The 22992-nt window shown below is 31.4% G+C and overlaps 2 protein-coding genes across 2 annotated transcripts; both read left to right on the top strand.

The window, feature by feature from the left end:
- The first annotated feature begins 11592 nt into the window (after positions 1–11592).
- LOC127074436 (MYB-like transcription factor EOBI) lies at positions 11593–13789 on the top strand. The gene is made up of 3 exons (XM_051015761.1): positions 11593–11926; positions 12460–12589; positions 12732–13789. Exons 1-3 carry the CDS (start codon positions 11752–11754, stop codon positions 13429–13431), a joined length of 1005 nt encoding a protein of 334 aa, XP_050871718.1. The 5' UTR covers positions 11593–11751; the 3' UTR covers positions 13432–13789.
- Positions 13790–17803: 4014 nt separating this feature from the next.
- LOC127110307 (uncharacterized) lies at positions 17804–18259 on the top strand. Its single transcript, XM_051046085.1, has one exon. It carries the CDS (start codon positions 17804–17806, stop codon positions 18257–18259), a length of 456 nt encoding a protein of 151 aa, XP_050902042.1.
- Positions 18260–22992: the final 4733 nt, after the last annotated feature.

The following is a 22992-nucleotide window of genomic DNA, read 5'->3' as shown; positions in this document are numbered from 1 at the left end:
ATGGTAATAGGGAAGCACCACCACCACGTGAACCGTCTAGGCGAGTAATTAGACCTCCCCCGTGCGGATCGTACCAGGGACCGCATCATATGTGATTAATCATATCTTTGTAATATTTGTCTTGTCTATTATTTAAATAAAAATATTTTCTGTTTATTATCTTTATATCTTTATCTTTATCTTTAAAGATATTGTCTATCATATCTTTATATATATATATATATATATATATATATATATATATATATATATATATATATATATATATATATATATATATATATATATATATATATATATATATATATATATATATATATATATATATATATATATATATATATATATATATATATATATACATGTGTATAAATATTTATTTACACGTATATAAATTAATTTTTTTTCCAAAAACTTACAAATAATATTAGTTACTTATAAATTAAATTAATATATATATATATAAATTTATATATATATAAATTAATATATATATATATATATATATATATATATATATATATATATCGTGTAAATAATTTTATTTATATATATGTGTTAATATAAATTAATATAATTAATAAAAAATATAAATTTATAAATTAAAAAAAAAACATATAAAAAAAAAAATGGAATGGGTGTAGGCGCCACTCCTAGTGGCGACTTGTCCTACCCATTAAGGGTAGGCGCCAACTAGGGTGGCGTCTAGGTGTTAATTTTGGCCAAAAATGACCATTTGTGTAATTATTTTGAAAAAATGGTTAATTTTGAATTTTTTTTGAAAATTCTGGATATTTAAAAAAAAAATTCAGAATTTGATAAGTACACAAAAATGAGTTATACAGAAAAAGAAAAAAAAGAAAAAAATAACAAAAAAAATTGTGAAAGTGGAGGAATGATAATTAATAAATGTTGTAGAGAAGCAAAAATGTCTCTCATGATTAATTTATAATTGATTTTCATTTTTTATTTCTCTTTTATCCTCTTTAATTTTATAGTCTAGTTCTTTTTAGGATCATCTCACCTTAACTTTGGGATTACAATCTTGAAAATGATTTTCCGGTCTATATATGCATGTGTTTTAATTATTCTTATGAGATGTTTGTCAAGCTTATGATAATGTTAGATTTTAGAATATATTTTAAGTGTAACCAGTAACCTAAACATTTAAGTGGTTGGGAATACTTTATTAATATCCTTTGAGGATTTTATCACTTTTGATGCGTTCCTTAGTTGATTTTCTATCTTATTTCCTTTGAAATTTATTTAATATCATCCAATATTGACAGAGCTCCTTAAAGTATATGATGTGTGCTTATTTACATATTTTCACTTTTATAATTTTTTAAAATTGCATCATGATTTTTGTTTGTATGAGTTTTGAACCTGAGTTTAGCTCATAGTGTGCGATAATATTTGATTAGTTCATTTATTTTACATACTTTTATAATATTTTATTGGATGATTTTGAACACTTATAATAGATAATCCTCGTCTCTTAGATTGTTTACAAATATTATATCTTAATTGGGCTTTAGTGATTTAGGTAATTATTGAATTAATCATATTTACCTTGTTTCACTTGGAGTTCGTATCTCGGACTCTGATTTTTGTATTAAAGCTTTCAAATATGTTTTGGAAAAGTAAGAAGAAAACCTACAAATGTTATCTTGAACTTAAAGACCAACCCAAACTCAATGGCGGTCAAAACCACGGATTAAATTAGATAAAGCACTTATCATATAATAATCCATAATACATGCCTCGTGAAATTTAAAAATCATCACCACAACTATTTTGATATATGTGTGAGTTAGAAATCTCACATTGCTTAAAAAAATAGAGGTTAAACACTTTATAAATTACATGACTTATATACCTAATGCCTTATGATTTTGAATGGAGATACAGTGCTCTCTCACTTGCGTGATTGTTCTTTGACCCAATATAGTTGCTCATCTCATAACTGCATTAATGTTATCAGAATTGATGGCTCAATTAAGGGGTCGACTCCTTGTATCAAAAATCTTCTTAACAAGGTGGTAGTTAGGTGATGTGTTATGTTGAAGTGTTTGTGATGTGGTAAGAGTACCAATAGTGGTACAAGTGTTGTTGAATAAGAATATGGGGATTAAATATTCTAGAAGGGGTTGAATAGACTAATCCATTTACCTATTTTAAAAAACTTTTTTTTTATGTAAAATTACAGTTCAATAAACAAAACATGAGTGGCATGCAGAAAAAAAATACAACAAATGGTTTGAAGAATATATGTTTCAACGTCAATCTAATATGCATACTTCAATCAATATTCAACATAACCAATATGAAAGAAGTTGCTTTGTCAAGCCATTCAACATTGATCATAATACAATTATGTGCATAGCTCAAAATTGAAATATATCAAAGATTGATTAATCCAAAATAAAAGTCTTTACAATTATAATCAAGAAATAGAGTAGTCATTGATTTAACTGTATCACATACCTAAACTTATATGATAAAATACTATAAGTAAAATAAAAAATCTAGATGACATATTAAAGATGAATAATTTAAGGCATACGATAAAATGCATAAAATTAAAGAGATGTGTAAAAGAAAAATATATGTCTGATGTATAGTGGTTCAACTTATTCGTCCTCGCTAGAACTTTGTCCATTCTTCCATGGTTTCACGATTGAAAATTGTATGTTCTTCCACTATCGTAATGTTAATATACAAGTTTTTGTTAGAAAAATATTTGATGTTGCATCTATACCTTGAGTTTTGATGATAACAATGTTGTATTTATGTGAGAACAATTTTGATACCCTGATGGTTTGTTATTGTGTAGCTTTAATAGCCAGTTTCGATTATTAGTATATGGTGTGCAATGTCATCAGTTTATGAATGATGAGTTCCAAATCCGCTTATGCGCCAGTCATAAGAAGTTCTGAAAGATGTTCAATGTTGTTGTTGCAATGATCATTCTGCTTCTGAGTTTATTCAATCCTGAAAAGCTTCTGAGGAGATGTTATGTTACTGATGCAACATTCTCTCAATTCGTTCTTCTGGACGTAACTCTGATCACTAAGCTTCTAAAGAATGACAAGCTTCTGAAGTTATATTACTTAGCTGAATATTCTGAAGATCTCAAGCTAGACTTTGAGGTTATCAATGTTCTGACTGTAGATTCTGAAGACTCTGAAGATTTTGAAGATACTAAAGATCTCAAGCCAGACTACTGACACTGTCAAGGTTCTAACCGAAGATTCTGACGTTTTGAATCCAACTTTATGCTTCTTCATTTCATGCTTCATCAACTTTCATCATAAGATCAAATGGGTACGTGATCAAATAGTACATAGTACAAATATAATATCCCTTTCACTACCTGATTTCATGGGTAAGGACATTACTATACATCACACCTCTCACAGAATCTGTGGGTGAAGGACAATACACAGTATCACTCATTTCACCATCCAACTGTGGACAACCGTTATATGAGCTTTCCCTATTTTGTGCTCCAACGGTCTTCTTCTTATGCTATATAAGTGAGACTTGGAGACTTGAATAAAAATGTCATTGCTACACAACTTGCCAAGTCTGTTTCTTTGTGAAAAACTATCAACTTTTGTACACATTTTTTCTATAAGTATTTGTTTATCATTTGTGTAAAATTCGCTTGTATAGAAGCAACTTGTAACACACAATTTTTTTTTCAAACTGTTTGTTTGATTCCTTAATGAGACTAAGGTATAGTCGGATCCTTGAGAAGACAAAGAAGGTTATTCTTTGTGATTATTGTAATCAGTTGATTATAGTGGATTAAGTCCTATGTATAAGGAGAAATCACTTTGGCGGGTGGACTGGAGTAGCTTTGAGTTTTAAGCGAATTTTATCTCTTTGTTATTAACTTTTAAGTGTTGTTCTTGAGTTGGTAAAAAGCTTTTGTTTTGTAAAACCCGATTCAAACCCCCTTTCTTGTGTTTTTCACACCTTCAATATTTTGGTACAACGGATAATCAACAATCAGAACACTACAAGCTCAATGCTTTGGATGAAGTGTCAGCAGGAAGATTATCAGATACTATGAGTAATATTCCTATTCTTTGTGATAATAATTTTGTTATCTGTTTATTTAAGAATCCTATCTTGCATTCTATGACTAAGCATATTGAAATTAAACATCATTTTTTACGTGACTATGTTCATAAGGGTATTTTTCATCTAAAAATTATTGATATAGACCATTAATGGGCTGATATCTTTACAAAATCCCTTGTTGAAGATAGATTCGTTTTCATTCTAAAAAACTTATTTATGGATTTATGTCCAGAATGAAAAGATGAATTTCAGAATATTTAAGTCTCCAGAACTCTAGATTAGATTATGAGAATTTATTTGTTGACTCTAAAACATGAGCTTTCTGAAGTAAGGAACTTTCACGAATCAGAAAGGTTCTGATCAGAAGTAATCTTATCAATTTATCTTCTTGATTCTGGACAGTGTTTGCATTAAATGGTTTTCATATCATTTGATATTATGTGGTTCTAAGTGGTGACAATTGTCCCACTTTTTGAGCATGCCCGATAACAGCGTGACACATCGGGTTTCATAATTCTTGGAATTAGGTTAAAATCTCTTACGCTCCCCCCCCCCCCCCCCCATGAATCATATTTTCACACTACACTCACATTATTCCCACACTTTCTTCTTTCAAACATAAAACACCTCTCTGCAACTGTTCATCCTCTCCTTCCACTTCAACAATGGTTGCTTCTCAACAATAACTTTCTCCCAGTCGCTCCATGGATGGTGAAAATCACCCTTTTATGGAAGGGATTCCTGTGTTAACTCTAAATACTCGTGTTAACGAGTTAATGGTACTTTGTGAGACTATCGTGGACTTCAAAAATCTAAAGGACAGTGGTTTCGATTTCTCTAAAACATTGGAGTTCCAAGGATGGAAGGGTTTCTTTGAAAGGTTAACTGGCCTTGTTTATCCAGTGATTGTGAAGCAGTTTTGGATTCATGTTATGGCTTCAAAGAACACAATCTTTTCCTTCATCATGAATAGGAAGATTGTTGTCACTGAGAAATCTATCACTGATCTTATTTCTCATAACAGACGTGGAAAAAGGGTCTATAACATTAAAACTGATGCAAGAAGAGAAGATATGGTTGCATTTGTCATCTTCAAGGAAGGAACCAAGTTGGAAGAAGGAAAAGGCCCAAATGCTAAAGACCTAACTGATAAACTGAGGGTTTGGTTCAAGATTATTCTGATGCATTCATCATCGACCCAATACAAACTCATCCGACTACATCAACACTATCCATAAGTATATGTTATTCTTCTTAGAAAAGGGTAAAAATTAGCACTTCCAGCGATAATGTTCAAATTTCTCAGGGATTCCATTAGAGAAACCAGAACTGGAAGTACATCCAAAAAGGGTAGGTTCATTCCAAATGGAAGATTAATTTTTGATATTTTGGTTGAAAACGGTCTTGTGGATGATCTTCTGATCAGTGGCTTAACTGATGAGTTAGTGAAGGATGTTGGAAAGATATTCTAGGGGAAGAGTCTCAAGAGCATGGGTCTCATCTCTAAGATAGTAAGGCCAAATTTCATTCCCTAAAAGGATGATATCTATGGAATGAGGATTCCAGTTGAAAACTTTCAAATATTCACGAAGATTGATCCTCCGAAAGTTCTGGAATATTATCTCGAAAGTTGCCTTAAGGATGGAATTGATCCATTGGTTGATCTTTTCAACCTGCCAAAAACATATCCAGATGTACACAAGAAAAGGAAGAAAGAATCTAGAGAAGAAGGATCTTCAAGGCCTTAGAAGAAGAAGAAAGTTGATATCCTTCTGGATGAAGATGAAGTGCCTCTCAGTGAGCACCAGAAAGCAATGCTTCTGAAGGACATGCCTGGTGTTGTCCAACAATCTTCTAAAGCTTCTGAAACTACTACTTATGGTAAGCTTCCTGAAGCTAGTAATCTTGTTGTTTCTGATTCTGTTATTTCTGAAAGAATCTTACCAATTCCATCACCTCCCACTTCTCAAAAATCTAATCTATCTCTCAACCAATTTTTTTCAAACCAATCTCTAAACCTATTTTACTTCCACCTCCCACGGAAACTCCTATCTTAGAAGTTACAAAAACTCCTTAAGTTTCTGAAACTCAGTTGCAACAATAATAACATCAACAGATACCATCAACACCACCTCCTTCACAGTTATAATCTTCACCCATTCCACCTTCATATGTTTATGCTCCCCACGCAGAAAATCCAAAGATAAAAAACTCCCAGAACATCTCCCTCGAGAGATTCTGGAAACCATATGTCTGAGGGTACTCCTGAAGGCATGTTCAATTATGAACATGACCAGAAGTATCTGATTCAGAAACACCCCTGATCATTTTCCCTACACTTCCAACTCTTCATGACCCTGATCATGATGAAACCAGAATAGACCTTTCTGATAGAATTCCCAAACCACCAAAACCAACTCCCAATATTGGTAATATTCTAGGAAATTTGATCCAGATTCAAGAAGTCGTCTGCATGAAGCTATGACGATCAGTCGTTCTTCAGCAAATCCGTTTGAAAGTGATTCTGCTTGGGAAGCCTACCGAAGGTGGATTAACTCCAAAATCTCTAAACTAAATAAATTTGGGTATAAAGTATCTGAAAGAAACTTCTGTTTTGGGTTTATTACCTTAATAGAAATCTGGAATTTACGGAATACACCGTTGTGTCTTCCTGCTCCAGAGATTAAGGAAGTAGTTCAGGATGCTGAGGCAGATTCTACGCATCCAAAAATGTGTTATGGAAGAAGTTGATGCTTATCTAGTTGCTTTTGAGAACCAACAGTCTGAAGACCAACAAATTGAGGCTTATCTTCATCAACAGTCTGTTGGAACTTCTTTTGGAGAAATTGTTGATGCACTTCGGAAGACCATTGAGGAAATCAAATTTGATAATGCTCTAGTCAAAGAGCGTTTGGACAAATAGGATATGATGTTTCAGTTGATATTATCCATACTTCCTCCGCCTCCTCCTCAGAACCCTTAGCATTTTTAAATTATTTTTTGCTTTAAGTGTTTTTCTGTTCAATTATATCATTTCTACCTTTGGCTTACTTAATGAAAATCATATTTGTTTCTTTCCATTTCTTTTTATCTTATTTCTTTTGTCTATGTCTTTTTTACTAATGACAAAGAGGGATAAACATATCTAAGGGGAAGAATATTTATTTCATTTTGACATACCTAAATTCCTGAATAAGAACCTAGACATTGTTTAATGTTTCTACTAACAATTACTTTAAAGAATAGTTTGTTAACTATTTTGCAGGGTTATGTTCAAAGGTCAGAATGGTCAAGTTCAAACATCAGAAGCTCTTGTGAAGTTTCAAAGATCAGAATGTAAGTTACCAGTTTCTAATGAAATGGTATACTATTTGAGTCTGAAAACTTTCATGCTAATGATTGAAAATCAGATCTAAGCATATGAGTCTTCAAGGAATTAATAACCTTCTAAACTTGGAACATTGGGTACTTGGCATCAAGTACTGAAGAATTAGAAAATTCTGCACCAAACTATGAGAAAGTGTAACTTCCATAGTAATAAGACTTGGAAATCAAGATCTTAAGAAGAATTCTTAACAAGGTTCTGAAAGTTATTCTCAAAGAGTTCTACTCTTCAAAGGAAATCTAGCTATGAAAGAGAATTTCAAAGAGAACCAAAATTCAAGCTTCTAAAGATAACCATATCTAAAGCTTCTTCAAAAGAATTCAACCAAGCTTCTGAAGTAAAGCTCATAAGAACGTTGATGTTAACAAACCAGTGCTCTGGACAACATCAAGCAACTTCTAAAGATAAACCAGATTCTGATTTAAGATCATTCTGGTACTCCAAAAAGGTTAATCAGGAAAGTTCTCATTCATTATGATTTTATATTTTTAGGATTATACATCTCAGGGGAAGCTTTGTGCTTCTGTAAGATGTATTCTTCTATGATTACCCTATATAAAACTGTTTATCAAAATACATGTTTTGTCATCATAAAAAAGGGGGGATTGTAGAACAAGATTTGGTTCTGTATTTATACCTTGAGTTTTGATGATAATAATATTGTATTTGTGTGAGAACAATTTTGGTACCCTACTGGTTTGTTATTGTGTAGCTTTAATAGCCAGTTTCGATTCTGAGTATATGACGTGCAACGTCATCAGTTTTGAATGATGAGTTCCAAATCCACTTTTGCGCCAATCATAAGAAGTTCTGAAAGATGTTCAATATTGTTGTTGCAACGATCTTTCTGCTTCTGAGTTGATTCACTCCTGAAAAGCTTTTGAGGAGACGTTATGTTGTTGTTATAACATTCTCTCAGTTCATGCTTCAGGAAGTGACTCTGGCCACTAAGCTTTTGAAGAATGGCAAGCTTCTGAAGTTATGTTACTTAGCTGAAGATTTTGAAGATCTCAAGTCAGACGTTGAGGTTATCAAGTTTCTGACTGTAGATTCTAAAGACTTTAAAGATTCTGAAGATACTGAAGATCTCAAGCTAGACTACTGACGTTGTCAAGGTTCTGACCGAAGATTCTGACGTTTCTGAATCTAGCTTTATGTTTCTTCATTTCATGCATCATCAACTTTCATCAGAAGCTAATGAACTTGAAGATAAGATCAAATTGGTATGTGATCAAATAGTACATAGTACAAATCAAATATCCATTGCACTACCTCATTTTGTGGGCAAGTACAATACTATACATTATACTTGTCACTGAATTTGTGGGTGAAGGACAGTACGCAGTATCACTCCTTTCACCATCCAACAGTGGACAACCGCTCTATGAGCTTTCCCCATTTTCCTTCAAACGGTTTTCTTCTTATGCTATATAAGTGAGATTTTGAGACTTGAAGAAAAATGTCAGTGCTACAACAACTTGACAAGTCTGTTTCTTTGTGAAAAGCTATCAACTTTTGTACACCGCTTTTTTTAAGTATTTGTTTATCATTTGTGTAAAATCTGCTTGTATAGAAGCAACTTGTAACACACAAAATATTGTTCAAATTATTTGTTTGATTCCTTAAGGAGACCAGGGTATAGTCGGATCCTTGAGAAGACAAAGAATGTTATTTTTTGTGGTTATTGTAATCAGTTGATTATAGTGGATTAAGTCCTTGTGTATAAGGAGAAATCACATTGGCGGGTGGACTGGAGTAGCTTTGAGTTTCAAGCAAACCAGGATAAAAATACTTGTGTTTTTATCTCTTTGTTATTAACTTTTAAGTGGTGTTCTTGAGTTGGTAAAAAGCTTTTGTTTTGTAAAACCCAATTCAAGCCCCCTTTCTTGTATTTTTCACACCTTTAGTATTTTGGTACAACGAATAATATCAATCAGAACACTACAAACTCAATGCTTTAGCCAACACATATCTAAATTGACTTTCCCTTACGTTGAAGCATATTACTCAAACTACGAATATTCAAGATCTTCAATGATCTTGATCCAACGATCTTACTAAACATAATAATCCTACTCCAAGCCTCCATTATACAACAACCTTTTGCCCTATCGATTCCTTATCTGAGTGATTGTTATATACAAGAATAATTAGATAACTCTGAACTTTGTTATGTGGGAACCTTTTCTCAGCCCCATTGAAGTCTTCCATGGAGTGAAGATAACTCTCCTCTTATTGGATAATCACCACCAGATGACATACACAAAAAGCGATTCATTTTTTTATACATACAACAAAACATCACCAAAAAAATATTAGCTTCCCTAATGTACCTTAGATCTATCTCTCACACTCAATCTTTAAAGTTAAGCACCACAAAAATAGTTTCTTGGTATAAGAATGAAGATGATGAAGGGTATCTAAAGAACCTCATACAACACAACTAATATCTCACAATATCAATATTCTATGAAGTTTTTCACAAGGTCGAATCAAGGAGGAAGTGTGTTTGTGAATGTAATGACTCTCATAGTTTTTCTCAAGCTTTTTGAAATTATGGGTATGGATCTCACTAAATCTCGCTCTTGAAGAATCTCATTGTAAGAATTCTCTTTTTTGATGAACATCATTGAGTCAATTAACAAGGTTAAACCACTAGCTCACTAGCTAATGAATAATGACCAACTGTCTTACTCATTAATTAATCAATCTTAAAAAGAGATACCAAAAAGGTTTAAATAGGTGCTAAAGGTTATACACAAAAAGGTGAAGAAAAGATAAAATTATTCGAGTCAAATCATGAGGTCGTGAAATAAATAAGTAATTTGAATCAAGGTAGTAAAATGAGGAATTTGACACTTTGATTTGAATCAAGATTTATGTTTATGATTCGTGTCAAGCTAAGACATGATTCAAATCATAGTTATGTTTTAAAAGATTCTTGATTATCATGATTCAAATCAATGCTTCTTGTGATTCACATGAAGAAGTATTGTGATTCGAATCACACGTTCCTAATTCAAATAAGGTTGATAGATTCAAATTCTAGATTTCAACTAGATGGTTGATTTGAATCACTATAAGATATGATTCGAATCAAACTTCACAAAAACCTTGATTTAAATTTACTAACTTGTGATTCAAGCTATACTCAACACTTTGACTTGAACCAATTTTCCTAGGCTAAAAAACATATTGTCATGAGTCCAAAACTAATTTATTGAATGTAAGGATAGATTAAAGATACACACCTAATCAAATAATCGAAAAAACATAATTACACACAATTACAAATAACAAAAAATAAAATTACACATAGATCAAGTTTAAACATAATATCTAAATAAAAAATAATACCAACTACAATTTCAATCATACATGACTGCTTAACCAAAAAATTATATGTGACTGCTTAACCAAAAATATAGAAGTACATACCGGAATATTCAAAAGATCATCCCATTACAATTATAATTATGTAAATAAGTTAAACATCCTATCTTACCTCAAAATCTAACTCATAAAATTATGACATTTAATTTATAAACCTATCTTATTAATGTATTGTACAATATCCACTTCTTGAACTAAAAGATTCTTGCTCTACTCTCACTTGAAATACTATTATGTTATATTTGAGAGAGAAGAGATGATAAAAATAAAAGAGAGCAAAAAGTAGATGAGAGAGAGAGAGTAATATTAAAAAAGAAAAAAGTATAGAGGATACATCATAAAATCAATCTACTTAATCTAATGGTTCTACACATTTATCCATCATAGACCAATAGTCCATTCTATAAGCAACCATAAATCATAGCTGAAGGACTCCCACACAGCAAAGTCATAAAAGTCAAGCATCAATTTTCCTTACTTACAAGTCATATTACTATTACTATTTCTATTAAAAAATCTCATTAACTAAATCATTAACTTTTACTATTTGAGCTGAGTTTATTAATTCCCTAAAATAAACCAAAGTTTATTACTAGTAGTAGTAATTTTATCTCTCATCAATCCCTTCACAACTCCATCATTTTCTCCTTTTTCTTTTTCATTTTTTCTTCTAACTCGTTTACTTGACCCCATCCTTTGAATATATCTATAAAAAGCCCCTACCCTTCTCTATCTTCTTTGTAATAAGCCAAAAACCTCTTTCTCTTTCTCTTAACACCTCTCTCTCTCTCTCTCTCTCTCTCAAACTAAAACCAAACCAAATCCACACAAACCTATACCTATAGCTTCTCCAAACTAGTGTAATCAATTTTCAATATTTCATGGAAGTGAAAGCAAGTGTAACTAGCAACTCAAACATCACCACCATGCTCCAAAGTGATGATGATGAGATGGATCTTCGAAGAGGTCCATGGACTGTTGATGAAGATCTTGCTCTCATCAATTACATTGCAACTCATGGTGAAGGTCGTTGGAATACCCTTGCTCGTTCAGCTGGTAATTTTTTTTCTTCTATACCTTTAATTAAATATTAAATAAAAACTATATATATATATATATATACTCCTATATTATTATATTATATTCTTCAACACTATGTTTTTTCTAGTTAATTTCTATAATTATGGTGTGAAAGCTCCTTCACTTCTCGTCTAGTTTCATATCACACCAATCAATTTTTTTATAAAAGCCAAAGTTTGCGGTTTTTCTAATGAAGAGCACCATATGATAGTGATTATGTTAGCAAGGACTTTAATTTAAGCATATACTTGTGTGTGTGGTGGGGCAAAAAAATTTTAATATTGAAAATGAAATATATAACTATAGGTGGCCCAGAAATAATTGCTAGGCTGCATCAAGTTTATGAAAATGGAAAAAAGAATAATGAATTTGATACTATAACGCAATACCATGTATATTTTCCATATTAAACAAAGAACAAAAAATTTGATCTTTATTTTTACCTTATTTGTTTTAGTTTGCATTCTCAAAAACTTTACCAATTGAAGAAATTTTGTTTTTGGTTTTAGGACTCAAACGAACTGGGAAGAGCTGTAGATTGAGATGGTTAAATTATCTTCGTCCAGATGTTCGTCGAGGTAACATCACACTCGAAGAACAACTTTTGATTCTCGAGCTTCATAGTCGTTGGGGAAATCGGTAAGTAATATATACATATACTATTATCAATATATTATTTGGTCATTAAATAAAATTAACTTTGTTGTATATATTAAAGTATTGTTGATAATTTATCAATTTTTATTTAATTTATCTCATAATTTTTTATTAATGAATTCAGTTGGTCGAAAATTGCTCAATATTTACCTGGAAGAACGGATAATGAGATCAAGAATTATTGGAGAACTCGTGTTCAAAAACACGCAAAACAACTCAAATGTGACGTCAATAGCAAGCAATTCAAAGATGCCATGCGTTATCTTTGGATGCCAAGACTAGTGGAGCGGATCCAAGCCGCCGCGTCCACTTCAGCTGCCCCGACCACCACCACTAACAACGATTCTTCAAATGTTACAACAATGGTCGCTCCGAACAATACGACGTACAACCTTAATAACAATTTTGAGGTTTATAGCTCGAATGCGAACATGATGTTAGCTCCAACCAACATGAACACCAACAATTTATGTAGTTCGCATGTAACACAAAGTTTTACACCGGAAAATAGCAGCAATGGCGCGACGGCCGCGTCGTCCGATTCTTTCGGGACACAAGTTTCGCCTATCTCGGATTTAACTCAAGATTATTACAATGTCCCGGTCGGCGGTAACAACAATATGAACCCTAATTCTGATTATTACCAACAAGCCCAACAATTTGGATTTTCAGATTGCATCACTAGTCCATCAGGTTTGTTCCCTCAAATGGATTTCAATAATTCCATGGAACCAAACACACCTTGGATTCAAGGGGACACATCCGACAATTTCTGGAATGTTGAAAACATGTTGCTCTTTCAACAACTCAATGACAACATGTGAAAATAATGAAAGAAAAAAAAAGAGTGTTATTAACTATTATGAAATATATTTTACAGATCATGATAAAGTAATAGAAGTAGAAAAACGAGGAAATAGAATAAATTCATATGTAGGACACACATGTAGATTTAAAAATAAGGAATATAAGAACAAAGAAGAAAAATGTAAATTAATTAGTACGTGTTATAAGTTTGTAGATTTTTTTATTTTTTTCCTTTTTGTTCTTTAATTTTCCTTATTTTAATTAGAGGGGTGTCGGAAATTAAATATTTGTAATTTAAGCTTCCTTTATGTAAGATTTCATTCTTTGAAATTATTAAACTCATTCTATTTAAATTTTCTATTATATTTTGATTCTTATCTTAATCCAATAACTAGTACATATTTTTAATATAAATCAAATATTATCTACGACAGAAACTAATATCTCGAGTCATATAAAATTATAATGAATAGAATTTATCACCGTTGCACATATCTATACCTAAGTTTAAACATCTACTATTTAATTCTCTAATATACAAATGAATGTGCATAATTGATTCCACACAATATACCCTAATTGTTCTTTATTAGAAATAATTAATATTTTGGATCCACTTTTGAAGCGTTGTTCTCCATGGGAGCTGAACCTACCCACAAAGTGTTTCTAGATTGTTAAAAAGAGATGAAAAAGCAAATGTAATATTTAAAGACTTGGTGTGTTGAATTATTGGTTTTGTATTAGAGACAAAACATGTAGAACATCCAGAAAAATAAGTGTCTATTATTAACAAGAATTAATGATATAAAAAAGCTTAATCTGCCACCTAAGCACGATTCAAAGGACCCTACTCAAATTTTCTCACCCTTAATATGTTGGTATTCATTCGTACGAACAAAGTTGGAGTGAGATAGAAAATGACCAACTTTGAAGTTTGAGTCCAATCCATTTCATACGAGGAGAGTAGTAGTACTAAGATACCTTAAAGGGTAATATGGTAATTTGAAGTGAGCACGTGCAAGATGAGTTACGGAAAACGTGAGAGAATAGTTGAGTTGGAAAAAGAAAGAAGAAAAGAAAAAATAGATGGTTGTGGCGGCGGGGAATCTTTGTAGGGCGCGTGCCTCTAGGGGAACCCATTTAAGTGGTCCCAATGAGTGATGTGTTTAGAAGGTGACACGTGTCATGTTTCAAACAAGTCCTTTGATTTTTATTTTTCAAAAGAAAAACTAAAAGTTCTTTCCACAAAAACAATATTCTAAGATCTTTTATTTGTTTTATCATTAAATAAAAGTTACTTACTATATAATTGATGTACAGTTTTTAAAATATAATTAATTTTATTAATATCATAAATATTAATCTTCTGTCCCAAAATAAATTTAATATTTAACACTTTAACATAAATTAAAAAAATGATAAAAGAAGAAGGGAGAATAATAATTTTGTCAAATTATCTTTATTGATTATTAGTGGATTTTAGTTATCATTAATAAAAAATGAGAAAAATAGGAAATTAAAAATATGAATTACAAGATACTAATGAAAGATAACAAATAAAATTGCATTGAAAACTTAAAACGATAAAATATGACAAATAATTTATTAAATGTGACATTCGAGTATAATTTATATATAAAATTAGTTAATAAACTGAAAATAAAATTATTTTATGGATAAGGCTAACTAGTGTCCTAAGACACAAGTTAAGAAAAAGCTAACTTGTGTCATAAAGACTGAATTATATTCGCAAGCATTAGAAAAAGTTTAGAGTTTCTAAATACTACAATTTAACTGGATTAGAACAAGCCGCAAACACTCAAGGATCAAACAAATGTAAAAGAGTGGTTTTGTTGTCAAGTTATGTTGGAAGTCGGAGGTACATGGAACAACTCTATTTTGATAGAATGATAATTTGTAGCCATATTGGATTTTCAAATCTTTTTATCACATTTACTTGTAATCCAAACTAGCTTGAAATTCAAAGATTGCTTAACAAAATTAACTTGCATCCTCATGATCGTCCGGAAACAACATTTATTTGTAATCCAAACTGGCTTGAAATTCAAAAATTGCTTAACAAAATTAACTTGCATCCTCAAGATCATCCGGATATCATCTCAAGAGTCTTCAAAATAAAATTTGATAAGTTGTTATGAGATTTAACAAAGAAACATGTCTTAGGGAGAGTACTTGCATGTAAGTCAAATTAAGGCCAGTTGACTATAGTTAACATGTTGTTCCATTACCCATTTTAAATCTTTAATATGCATTGTTTAATACTATATTCACTTATTTGAAGATATATACATGATTGAATTCCAAAAGCAGGATTTACCACATGCACATATTATGTTATTCTTGCATCCATCGAGCAAGTATCAACCTCTAGATGATATAAACAAGATCTTTTCAGCAGAGATACCAACGAAAGAAGATGATAGGAAACTGTATCACTTGGTCAAGACACATATGGTTCATGGTCCATGTGGTTTAGCAAACAGATCTTCACCTTGCATGAAAAACAAAAAGTGGTTTAAATACTTTCCCAAAAAATATCAGCATATAACCATTGTTGATCAGAACAGATACATGTGTAGAAAAGAAGAGAAACTGGTAATAAACTGATGAAAAATCATGTTGTTCTTGATAACATATATGTCGTTCCTTATAATCCATAGTTGTTGAAGAAATTTCAAGCACACATTAATATGGAATAGTGTAATTAGAGTACTTCAGTGAAGTACTTATTCAAGTATATTAACAAAGGGTATGATAGAATTACCGTTGTTGTTGTCCAAACTGAATATGACGGATCTCCTGTGATCAGAAATATTGATGAAATCAAACAATATCTTGATTGTAGATATGTCTCACCAAGTGAAACATGTTGAAGGCTTTTTTCATTTTCTATTTATGGTAGGTCTTCTGCAGTTGAAAGATTGTATTTCCATCTTGAGGGCGACAATTTTGTTTACTATATTGATTATGAGATGATAGATGAAGTGCTTAACAAACCAATTATGAAAGAATCAATGTTTACTTTATGGATGGAAGCAAACAAGACATATCCAGAGGCAAAAAACATGTCATACTCTTAATTTATTTCCAAGTTTGTTTATGAAAAAAGATATTGACGCTGGAGACCACGTAAAAGAGGTCATACCATTGGCAAACTAATTTGGGTTCCTCCAAGTACATGTGAGTTGTATTATTTGATCGTGGTGCTAACAGTTGTCAAGGGACCAACTTTCTATGAGGATATAAAATATGTGGGTGGAAAGGTTCAGGATAGTTTTAGGGATGCATGTTTTGAAATGAGATTTCTTAATGTTGACAAGGAATATGTTGCACCCATAAATAAGGCAAAGGATTGGGGTTCTAGTCATTTTTTGAGAAAGTTATTTGTTATTATGCTACTATCTGGTACCATCAATAGACCACGTTAGGTTTGGGGAAAAACTTGGAGGACGTTATCTGACGGTATTCTCTATCAACAAAAGCAGAAGAAAAATAATAGAGATAAATGATTATTATTTAATTTTTTGAAATACACTATTATAAATGTAAACATATAATTAACTATATGGCAGTGATATGTTGACACAAAAATATGTTGTTATTAAAGTTATATATCACAATGAACTAGCAGCTTCTACATTATATGTTGTTGTCCTATTATATAATTTTGTTGTTCCATATCTTATTTATTTTTGTTATTACATTATATGATGTTTGTTGTATGTATTATTTTGATGTTGATGTTCCATTTAATTTCCTGTATGTATGTAGTGCTTTAATTTTTTGTATGTATGTATTATTTTAATTTTCATGTTCTTGTATGCATTATAGGCCTGCAGTTGCAACTTATATAGTAAATAGATGTTGCAGATTTAAAATTGAGGTGGTTAATGTTTTTATTCCATGAATCACGTTCCGTTTATGTTGTTCATAGGGATGTAGTCACAAGGTGTTTATATAAAGTGTTGATTGGATTATTTTTGATAGATTTGCAGTTGACCAACACGGAGATAAAAAATTTGACACTCATTGAGATTGGGAATATGTTGCAATCAAATCGAAGAAGTTTGCAAGAATTTAAAGTTATTCCTTATATAGATTCATATTTCACAAGGCACGTTGGCAGTACACTGATTTATGACGAACATGATTACAATGCTGATACTAAAAGACAAAATTTCCATGATCTTTTTTCGTGCTCTTACAAGTAATTAATTTTCTTTGTACTATGATTTTGTGTCAAACAGACATGATATATGACATTTTTAATGATAACTTTTACATTATAATTGATAGATTAACAACGTCCAATCTTCGATAAAATCATGGAAGCTGTCAACAAACAAAGAGGATGGGTGTTTTTTTTACATGGTTATGGAGGGAATGGTAAAACTTTCAGGTGGAAGAATAACCCACTCAAAGTTCAAAATACCCATGCCAACACTTGACAACTCTACTTGCAACGTTGACAAAGACACCAAACATTCACAGTTATTTGAAGCAATTTATGTGATAATATGGGATGAAGCACCTATGTCTCATAAGAACTGCTTTGAGGCATTGGATAAAACCTTTAAAGATGTCATGAGCAAAAAGGGTCTTCAGAATACAATTTTTGCTGGCAAAGTTATTGTTTTTGGAGGAGATTTTAGACAAATTCTTCATGTTGTTCCAAGAGCAAGTCGCTCATATATTGTACATGAATCAATTAGCTCATTTTATGTATGGGACTATTGTCAAGTTTTAACACTAACAAAAAATATGAAACTTCAACAAGGAACAGGAAATACAAGTTATACTGAACTAGTTGAATTCGCAAAATGAATTTTAAATATGGGGGATGGTAAGATTTGTGAACCAAAGGATGGTTTAGTTGATATAGAAGTTCCTTAGGAACTATTAATATCAAGTTTTGATGATCCTATAAAGGCTATTGTTGATAGCACGTATCACAATCTATTGGAAAATTTTCACGATATTGCATTCTTACCAGGAAAAAATATTCTTGCTTCAACCATTGAAATAGTGGACAAAATCAATCATTATGTATTAGACTTCATTCCGGGTAAACATGTGTTAACTATAATCTATTTATACATACAACAATACATTGTATCAAATACTTTACTAATGTCTTAATGTTTTTATTTTAAACCATTTTTTAGGACAAGAGAAAGAGTATCTAAGTGTCGATTCAATTGATAGAATAGATACAAGTTATAGTAAATTGTATGAAGTGCTAACGCCAGAATTTCTTAGTAAACTGAGAACATCAGGTCTACCAAATCATAGGATCAAATTAAAGGTTGGTACCCCCATTATGCTAATGAGAATTTTGGACCATACTGAAGGGTTGTGCAATGGAACAAGATTAATTGTTACAAGGTTAGTGAATCACGTCATTCAGGCAAAAATTATGCCTGGAAAGAACATAGGTAACATTTTTTAAATTCCCCAAGTGTCTATCTCACCTTAGGAGTCATCTGGGTCATTCAAGTTAATTAGGAGACAATTTTCGATCATTGTCTCATACGCAATTACAGTTAATAAATCCTAAGGTCAATCAATTGATAGTGTCAGATTGTATTTGCCTACTCCTATTTTTAGTCATGGTCAATTGTATGTTAAAATTTCAAGAGTTAAGAGTAAAAGTGGTCTGAAAATCTTAATACATGACAAGGATAATGCACTGTGTTTAACTACTACAGATGTTGTGTACAAGGAGACGTTCCAAGCACTTTGTTAGTTGGTAAAAAAAAAATTACCTTATCTTTTGTGATCCAACTTAAATATCCATTTTTACTTAATATCTATGTATACCATAAACTTTATTTGGTTTTTTGCAATTTCGAATAAGCAATATATAATTTTATACATTTCTTCATGCAATTGCATGATGTGGTGTATTGTTATTGGCTGGTTGTTGCAGTGATGAAGTTCAAAGCTTTATGGTTTACTTGGGAGATAATTTTTAAGATGTTTACATGTTGACTTATAAAATTTATAATAATTATGTATTATTAAAAGTGACAACTATGTTAACTTTGTTGTTTAATATACTATTTGGATAAAAACTTCAATATTTGATTAATTATATTAGCGTATGTTTGTGATATATAGAACAGTTAAGATTCCGAACATAGGAATTCAAATTTGATAAATGATTATATATTGTAACTATATAAATGTTAACCCACTAAATTCATGAATTCAAACTTAACAAATGAGGAATAGATACATGTAATATGGAAGCACATGTTTCTTACTAGTTTATATAAATGTGACATTCGAGTATAATTTATATCTAAAATTAATTAATAAACAAAAAATAAAATTATTTTATGGGTAATGCTAACCTGTGTCCTAAGGCACAAGTTAAGAAGTTCATTTATAAAAAGTTTGTATCGAATATTTCTAAATCGTATCATACCAGTAACAACAATACACCAATTCGTGAGTGAATAACCTTAGAAATAATGCTATCGTGTTGTCTTATCTCTTGGTGTCTTGGATTTAAACACCTATGATTCCAAATAAAAATAGTTGTGAGTAAATAACCTTAGAAATTATAACTTAGAGTAAATTATGAATGAAGAATATAAAATACTTACTTGTTATTTTTCCCATATTCCTTCTTGATGTTATTCATATGAAGTAGGCACTTGTGTTGCGTAAGAACAAGAATATACACACATAAGATTAAAAAAAAGATAAGAGAGAATCCGAGTAAAAACAGAAATAAAATATTCATAAAATCTCAATGGCGGGAGAAAAAGGTAAGCGATTGTCCATAATATCGAAGATAGTCGAAGTCAGATTTTGAAAGGTAAAGTTTCCCAAGATGCATAGTCTTCAAGGAAGATTGTACATTATCCAAGATTTCTTATTATAAAAATAGATATTTTCATAACGATCTAGATCACATTAATCTTCAGCTAAAATGGATAAACCAAAGCAGTATAAGGCTCGAAAGAGGGATTATGAGAAGGAGATTTCCAAGTTGATGAAGAAAAAAGCAAAGGAAGAGAAGCAAAAGTCTGAGGAAGCTTTAAAGTTTCAGAAGTCCTTTGTCTCATAAAGAGTATGAACAATTGTTGGGGCCTCCAAAACGGTAGAATATAGACAACAATGATAGATCCTAAGAGGAAGGAGGATCCAATGGAATAAGAGTGTGATGAAGAATAAAATTATCTAATATCTTTGGGATCCAAAATGTAATGTCTTCTTAATGAATAAAAAAATCTCCTTCACTTAGTGTCTATTGTCATTTACTTCCTTTAACAATGCTAAAAACCTAACGCATAGTCATAACCATAACTACAATCAACAACCCAATAATGAGTTTGTAACTACACAAAGTTATGACCACAAAATCTAAACATGGCAACATGGACAATACACATCACAATGTCATTATGTTAAAAAAGAAACCAAGAAATGAAATGTAACCCTAGAGAAGAACATAAAATTTCAGAAAGCATTACCATTACCATAATGAGAGAGAAAGATACAAAATTTTAGGTTCTTTTGTATTTAATTATCTCATGTCATGGTCACATGATGACTCGTCGTCAATTAGGCTTTCGGGTTGAAGTTAATTAAATAGGGACAACTGTGATATCCCAAATTTTAACCGTTTTATTTTATCCATCATAATCATTTAAAACCACAGTCTGCATTAGGGTGTCCAGTATCTAAGTGTCTTGGGTCAGGCTCAATCCACTTGAGCTAGTGTATAATGCCTTGTTGTATCAGAGTCAATCATTTGCATGTCATTTGGCCAAATGACCAGCGGAGGCGATTTCTGGCCGGTGGCGTAGTTAGAGAGAAGGGGGAGTGTGGTTAGAGAGATATGGATGGATGAGAGAGGGAGAGAGAGAGAGAGATGAAAGTAGAGAGAGAAAAGAGAAACGGAAATGAGGAATTTTTGAAGGTGAGTTTAACCACTCCCTCCGCCTCCCCTCTAATAATCCACATGTGGCTTCACTGAGAGTTACTTGATTAGTTTACTTTGACTGATCATACACACACACGCCCATCATATTTTCCTTGAACCCCTAATACTCAATTGATCCAACGCTCCCAGAGGGATCTTGACTGGCCTAGGTATTCAAATCAGAAAAACCCTGATTTTTTTCCACGTTTTTCTTTTCTTTCCCCCCCCCCCCCCCCTTTTTTTATGTATTTTATGACATTTTAATGAATTGGGCTTGAACCTTTGCTTCCTGCAACCTATTCCATTTAGCCCAATAAAACCTAACTGGCTTTGCACCCCTCTCTTTTATTTATTTTATTTTCAATTTGCTTTTTTTAATTTATTAATTATTTAAGTAGCTTTTAATTAGGTTTAGTTGTAGACTAACTCATATAATTAATCTTAATTATCTCTTGATTAAAATAATTTATCTAATTAATGTAGTTATCTATTTAATTAAAAAACAATGAAGAATAGTTTTTTTAAATTAATTTATTGTTCCATTTAAACTAAAATTATAAAGTATATATAAACAATGTTTTTTCTCCTTACATTTAAATTAAGATAAGTCACCATCATAATTCTTATTTTTTCTCAAATTTATAAGTATTTCTTATTATATATACATCTTCAAATTATTTTCTTGAATTAAATTAAATTAATATATTTTTGCAAATAAAGAAGTTGGTATACATCCATTACACCTTTAAGTGATCAATTGATTAGTGCTCGCCGCATCGATCGATTACTTAAGATCAACTCAACTTAAAAATGACACAACTCATCAAGCTATTTTGTGCCCTTGTGCACTAGTGATTTTTTCTTCATAAAAGGATAGTTCAAGTTATTCTCAACGCAAAACAAAAACAAGCGCTTAAGCCTCCATCATGCGAGCATACAAGCCGACGTTTAAACACGAGGGAAACTTAAATTTATCCTATAAAAGTAACCAACACACAAACTTTTTAACTTAACTACGATGCTCTAATTTTCTCATTACGTCGAGAATACATAGGCACAAGAGTTTGAATCCTTGGTGAGCTCAATAATTACAAAATTTATTTTCCCTATTTTCTTTTATGAATAATTTTTATTTTTAAATACTTTATAAATAAAAATGAAAATAAAAAAGCATTCCCTTAAATAAACAATCAACCCTAGAGGTTTAGAAGGTTCTCGTTAAGTACAATGGATATGAGGGGTGTTAATACCTTCCCCTCACATAACCGACTTCCGAATCCATATTTGGTTGTGGTGACCATTTTATCCTTTTTCCTTTAGGGTTTTATCGTCATTTCCTCTTTCCTTAGGAATGAATAAAGAACGATGGCGACTGTGTTAGTCATTAGTGAGCGTGCGATGCACTTTGAGGTTGTATATGTCAAGATGCGACATACGTCATTGATGAAACTTCGATTCTTTAACTTCTTGAATTCCTTGTCGATAATTGTCTGCTTCTCTTTATCAACTTCGCACTTTCTCTATGCCACGGAGTAAACAGGCAAGGTGGTGGAACACCACTCTGGCATATATACTTGGTATTTTAAGGGGGGAAAGTAAACAAATTAATGTTCCTCCTTAT

Source organism: Lathyrus oleraceus, chromosome 1 (assembly GCF_024323335.1).
Source record: "Lathyrus oleraceus cultivar Zhongwan6 chromosome 1, CAAS_Psat_ZW6_1.0, whole genome shotgun sequence".
In the NCBI taxonomy this organism is placed as follows: domain Eukaryota; kingdom Viridiplantae; phylum Streptophyta; class Magnoliopsida; order Fabales; family Fabaceae; genus Lathyrus; species Lathyrus oleraceus.
The sequence above is the reverse complement of the archived record's forward strand: the minus strand, read 5'-3'. Positions and strand labels throughout refer to the sequence as shown.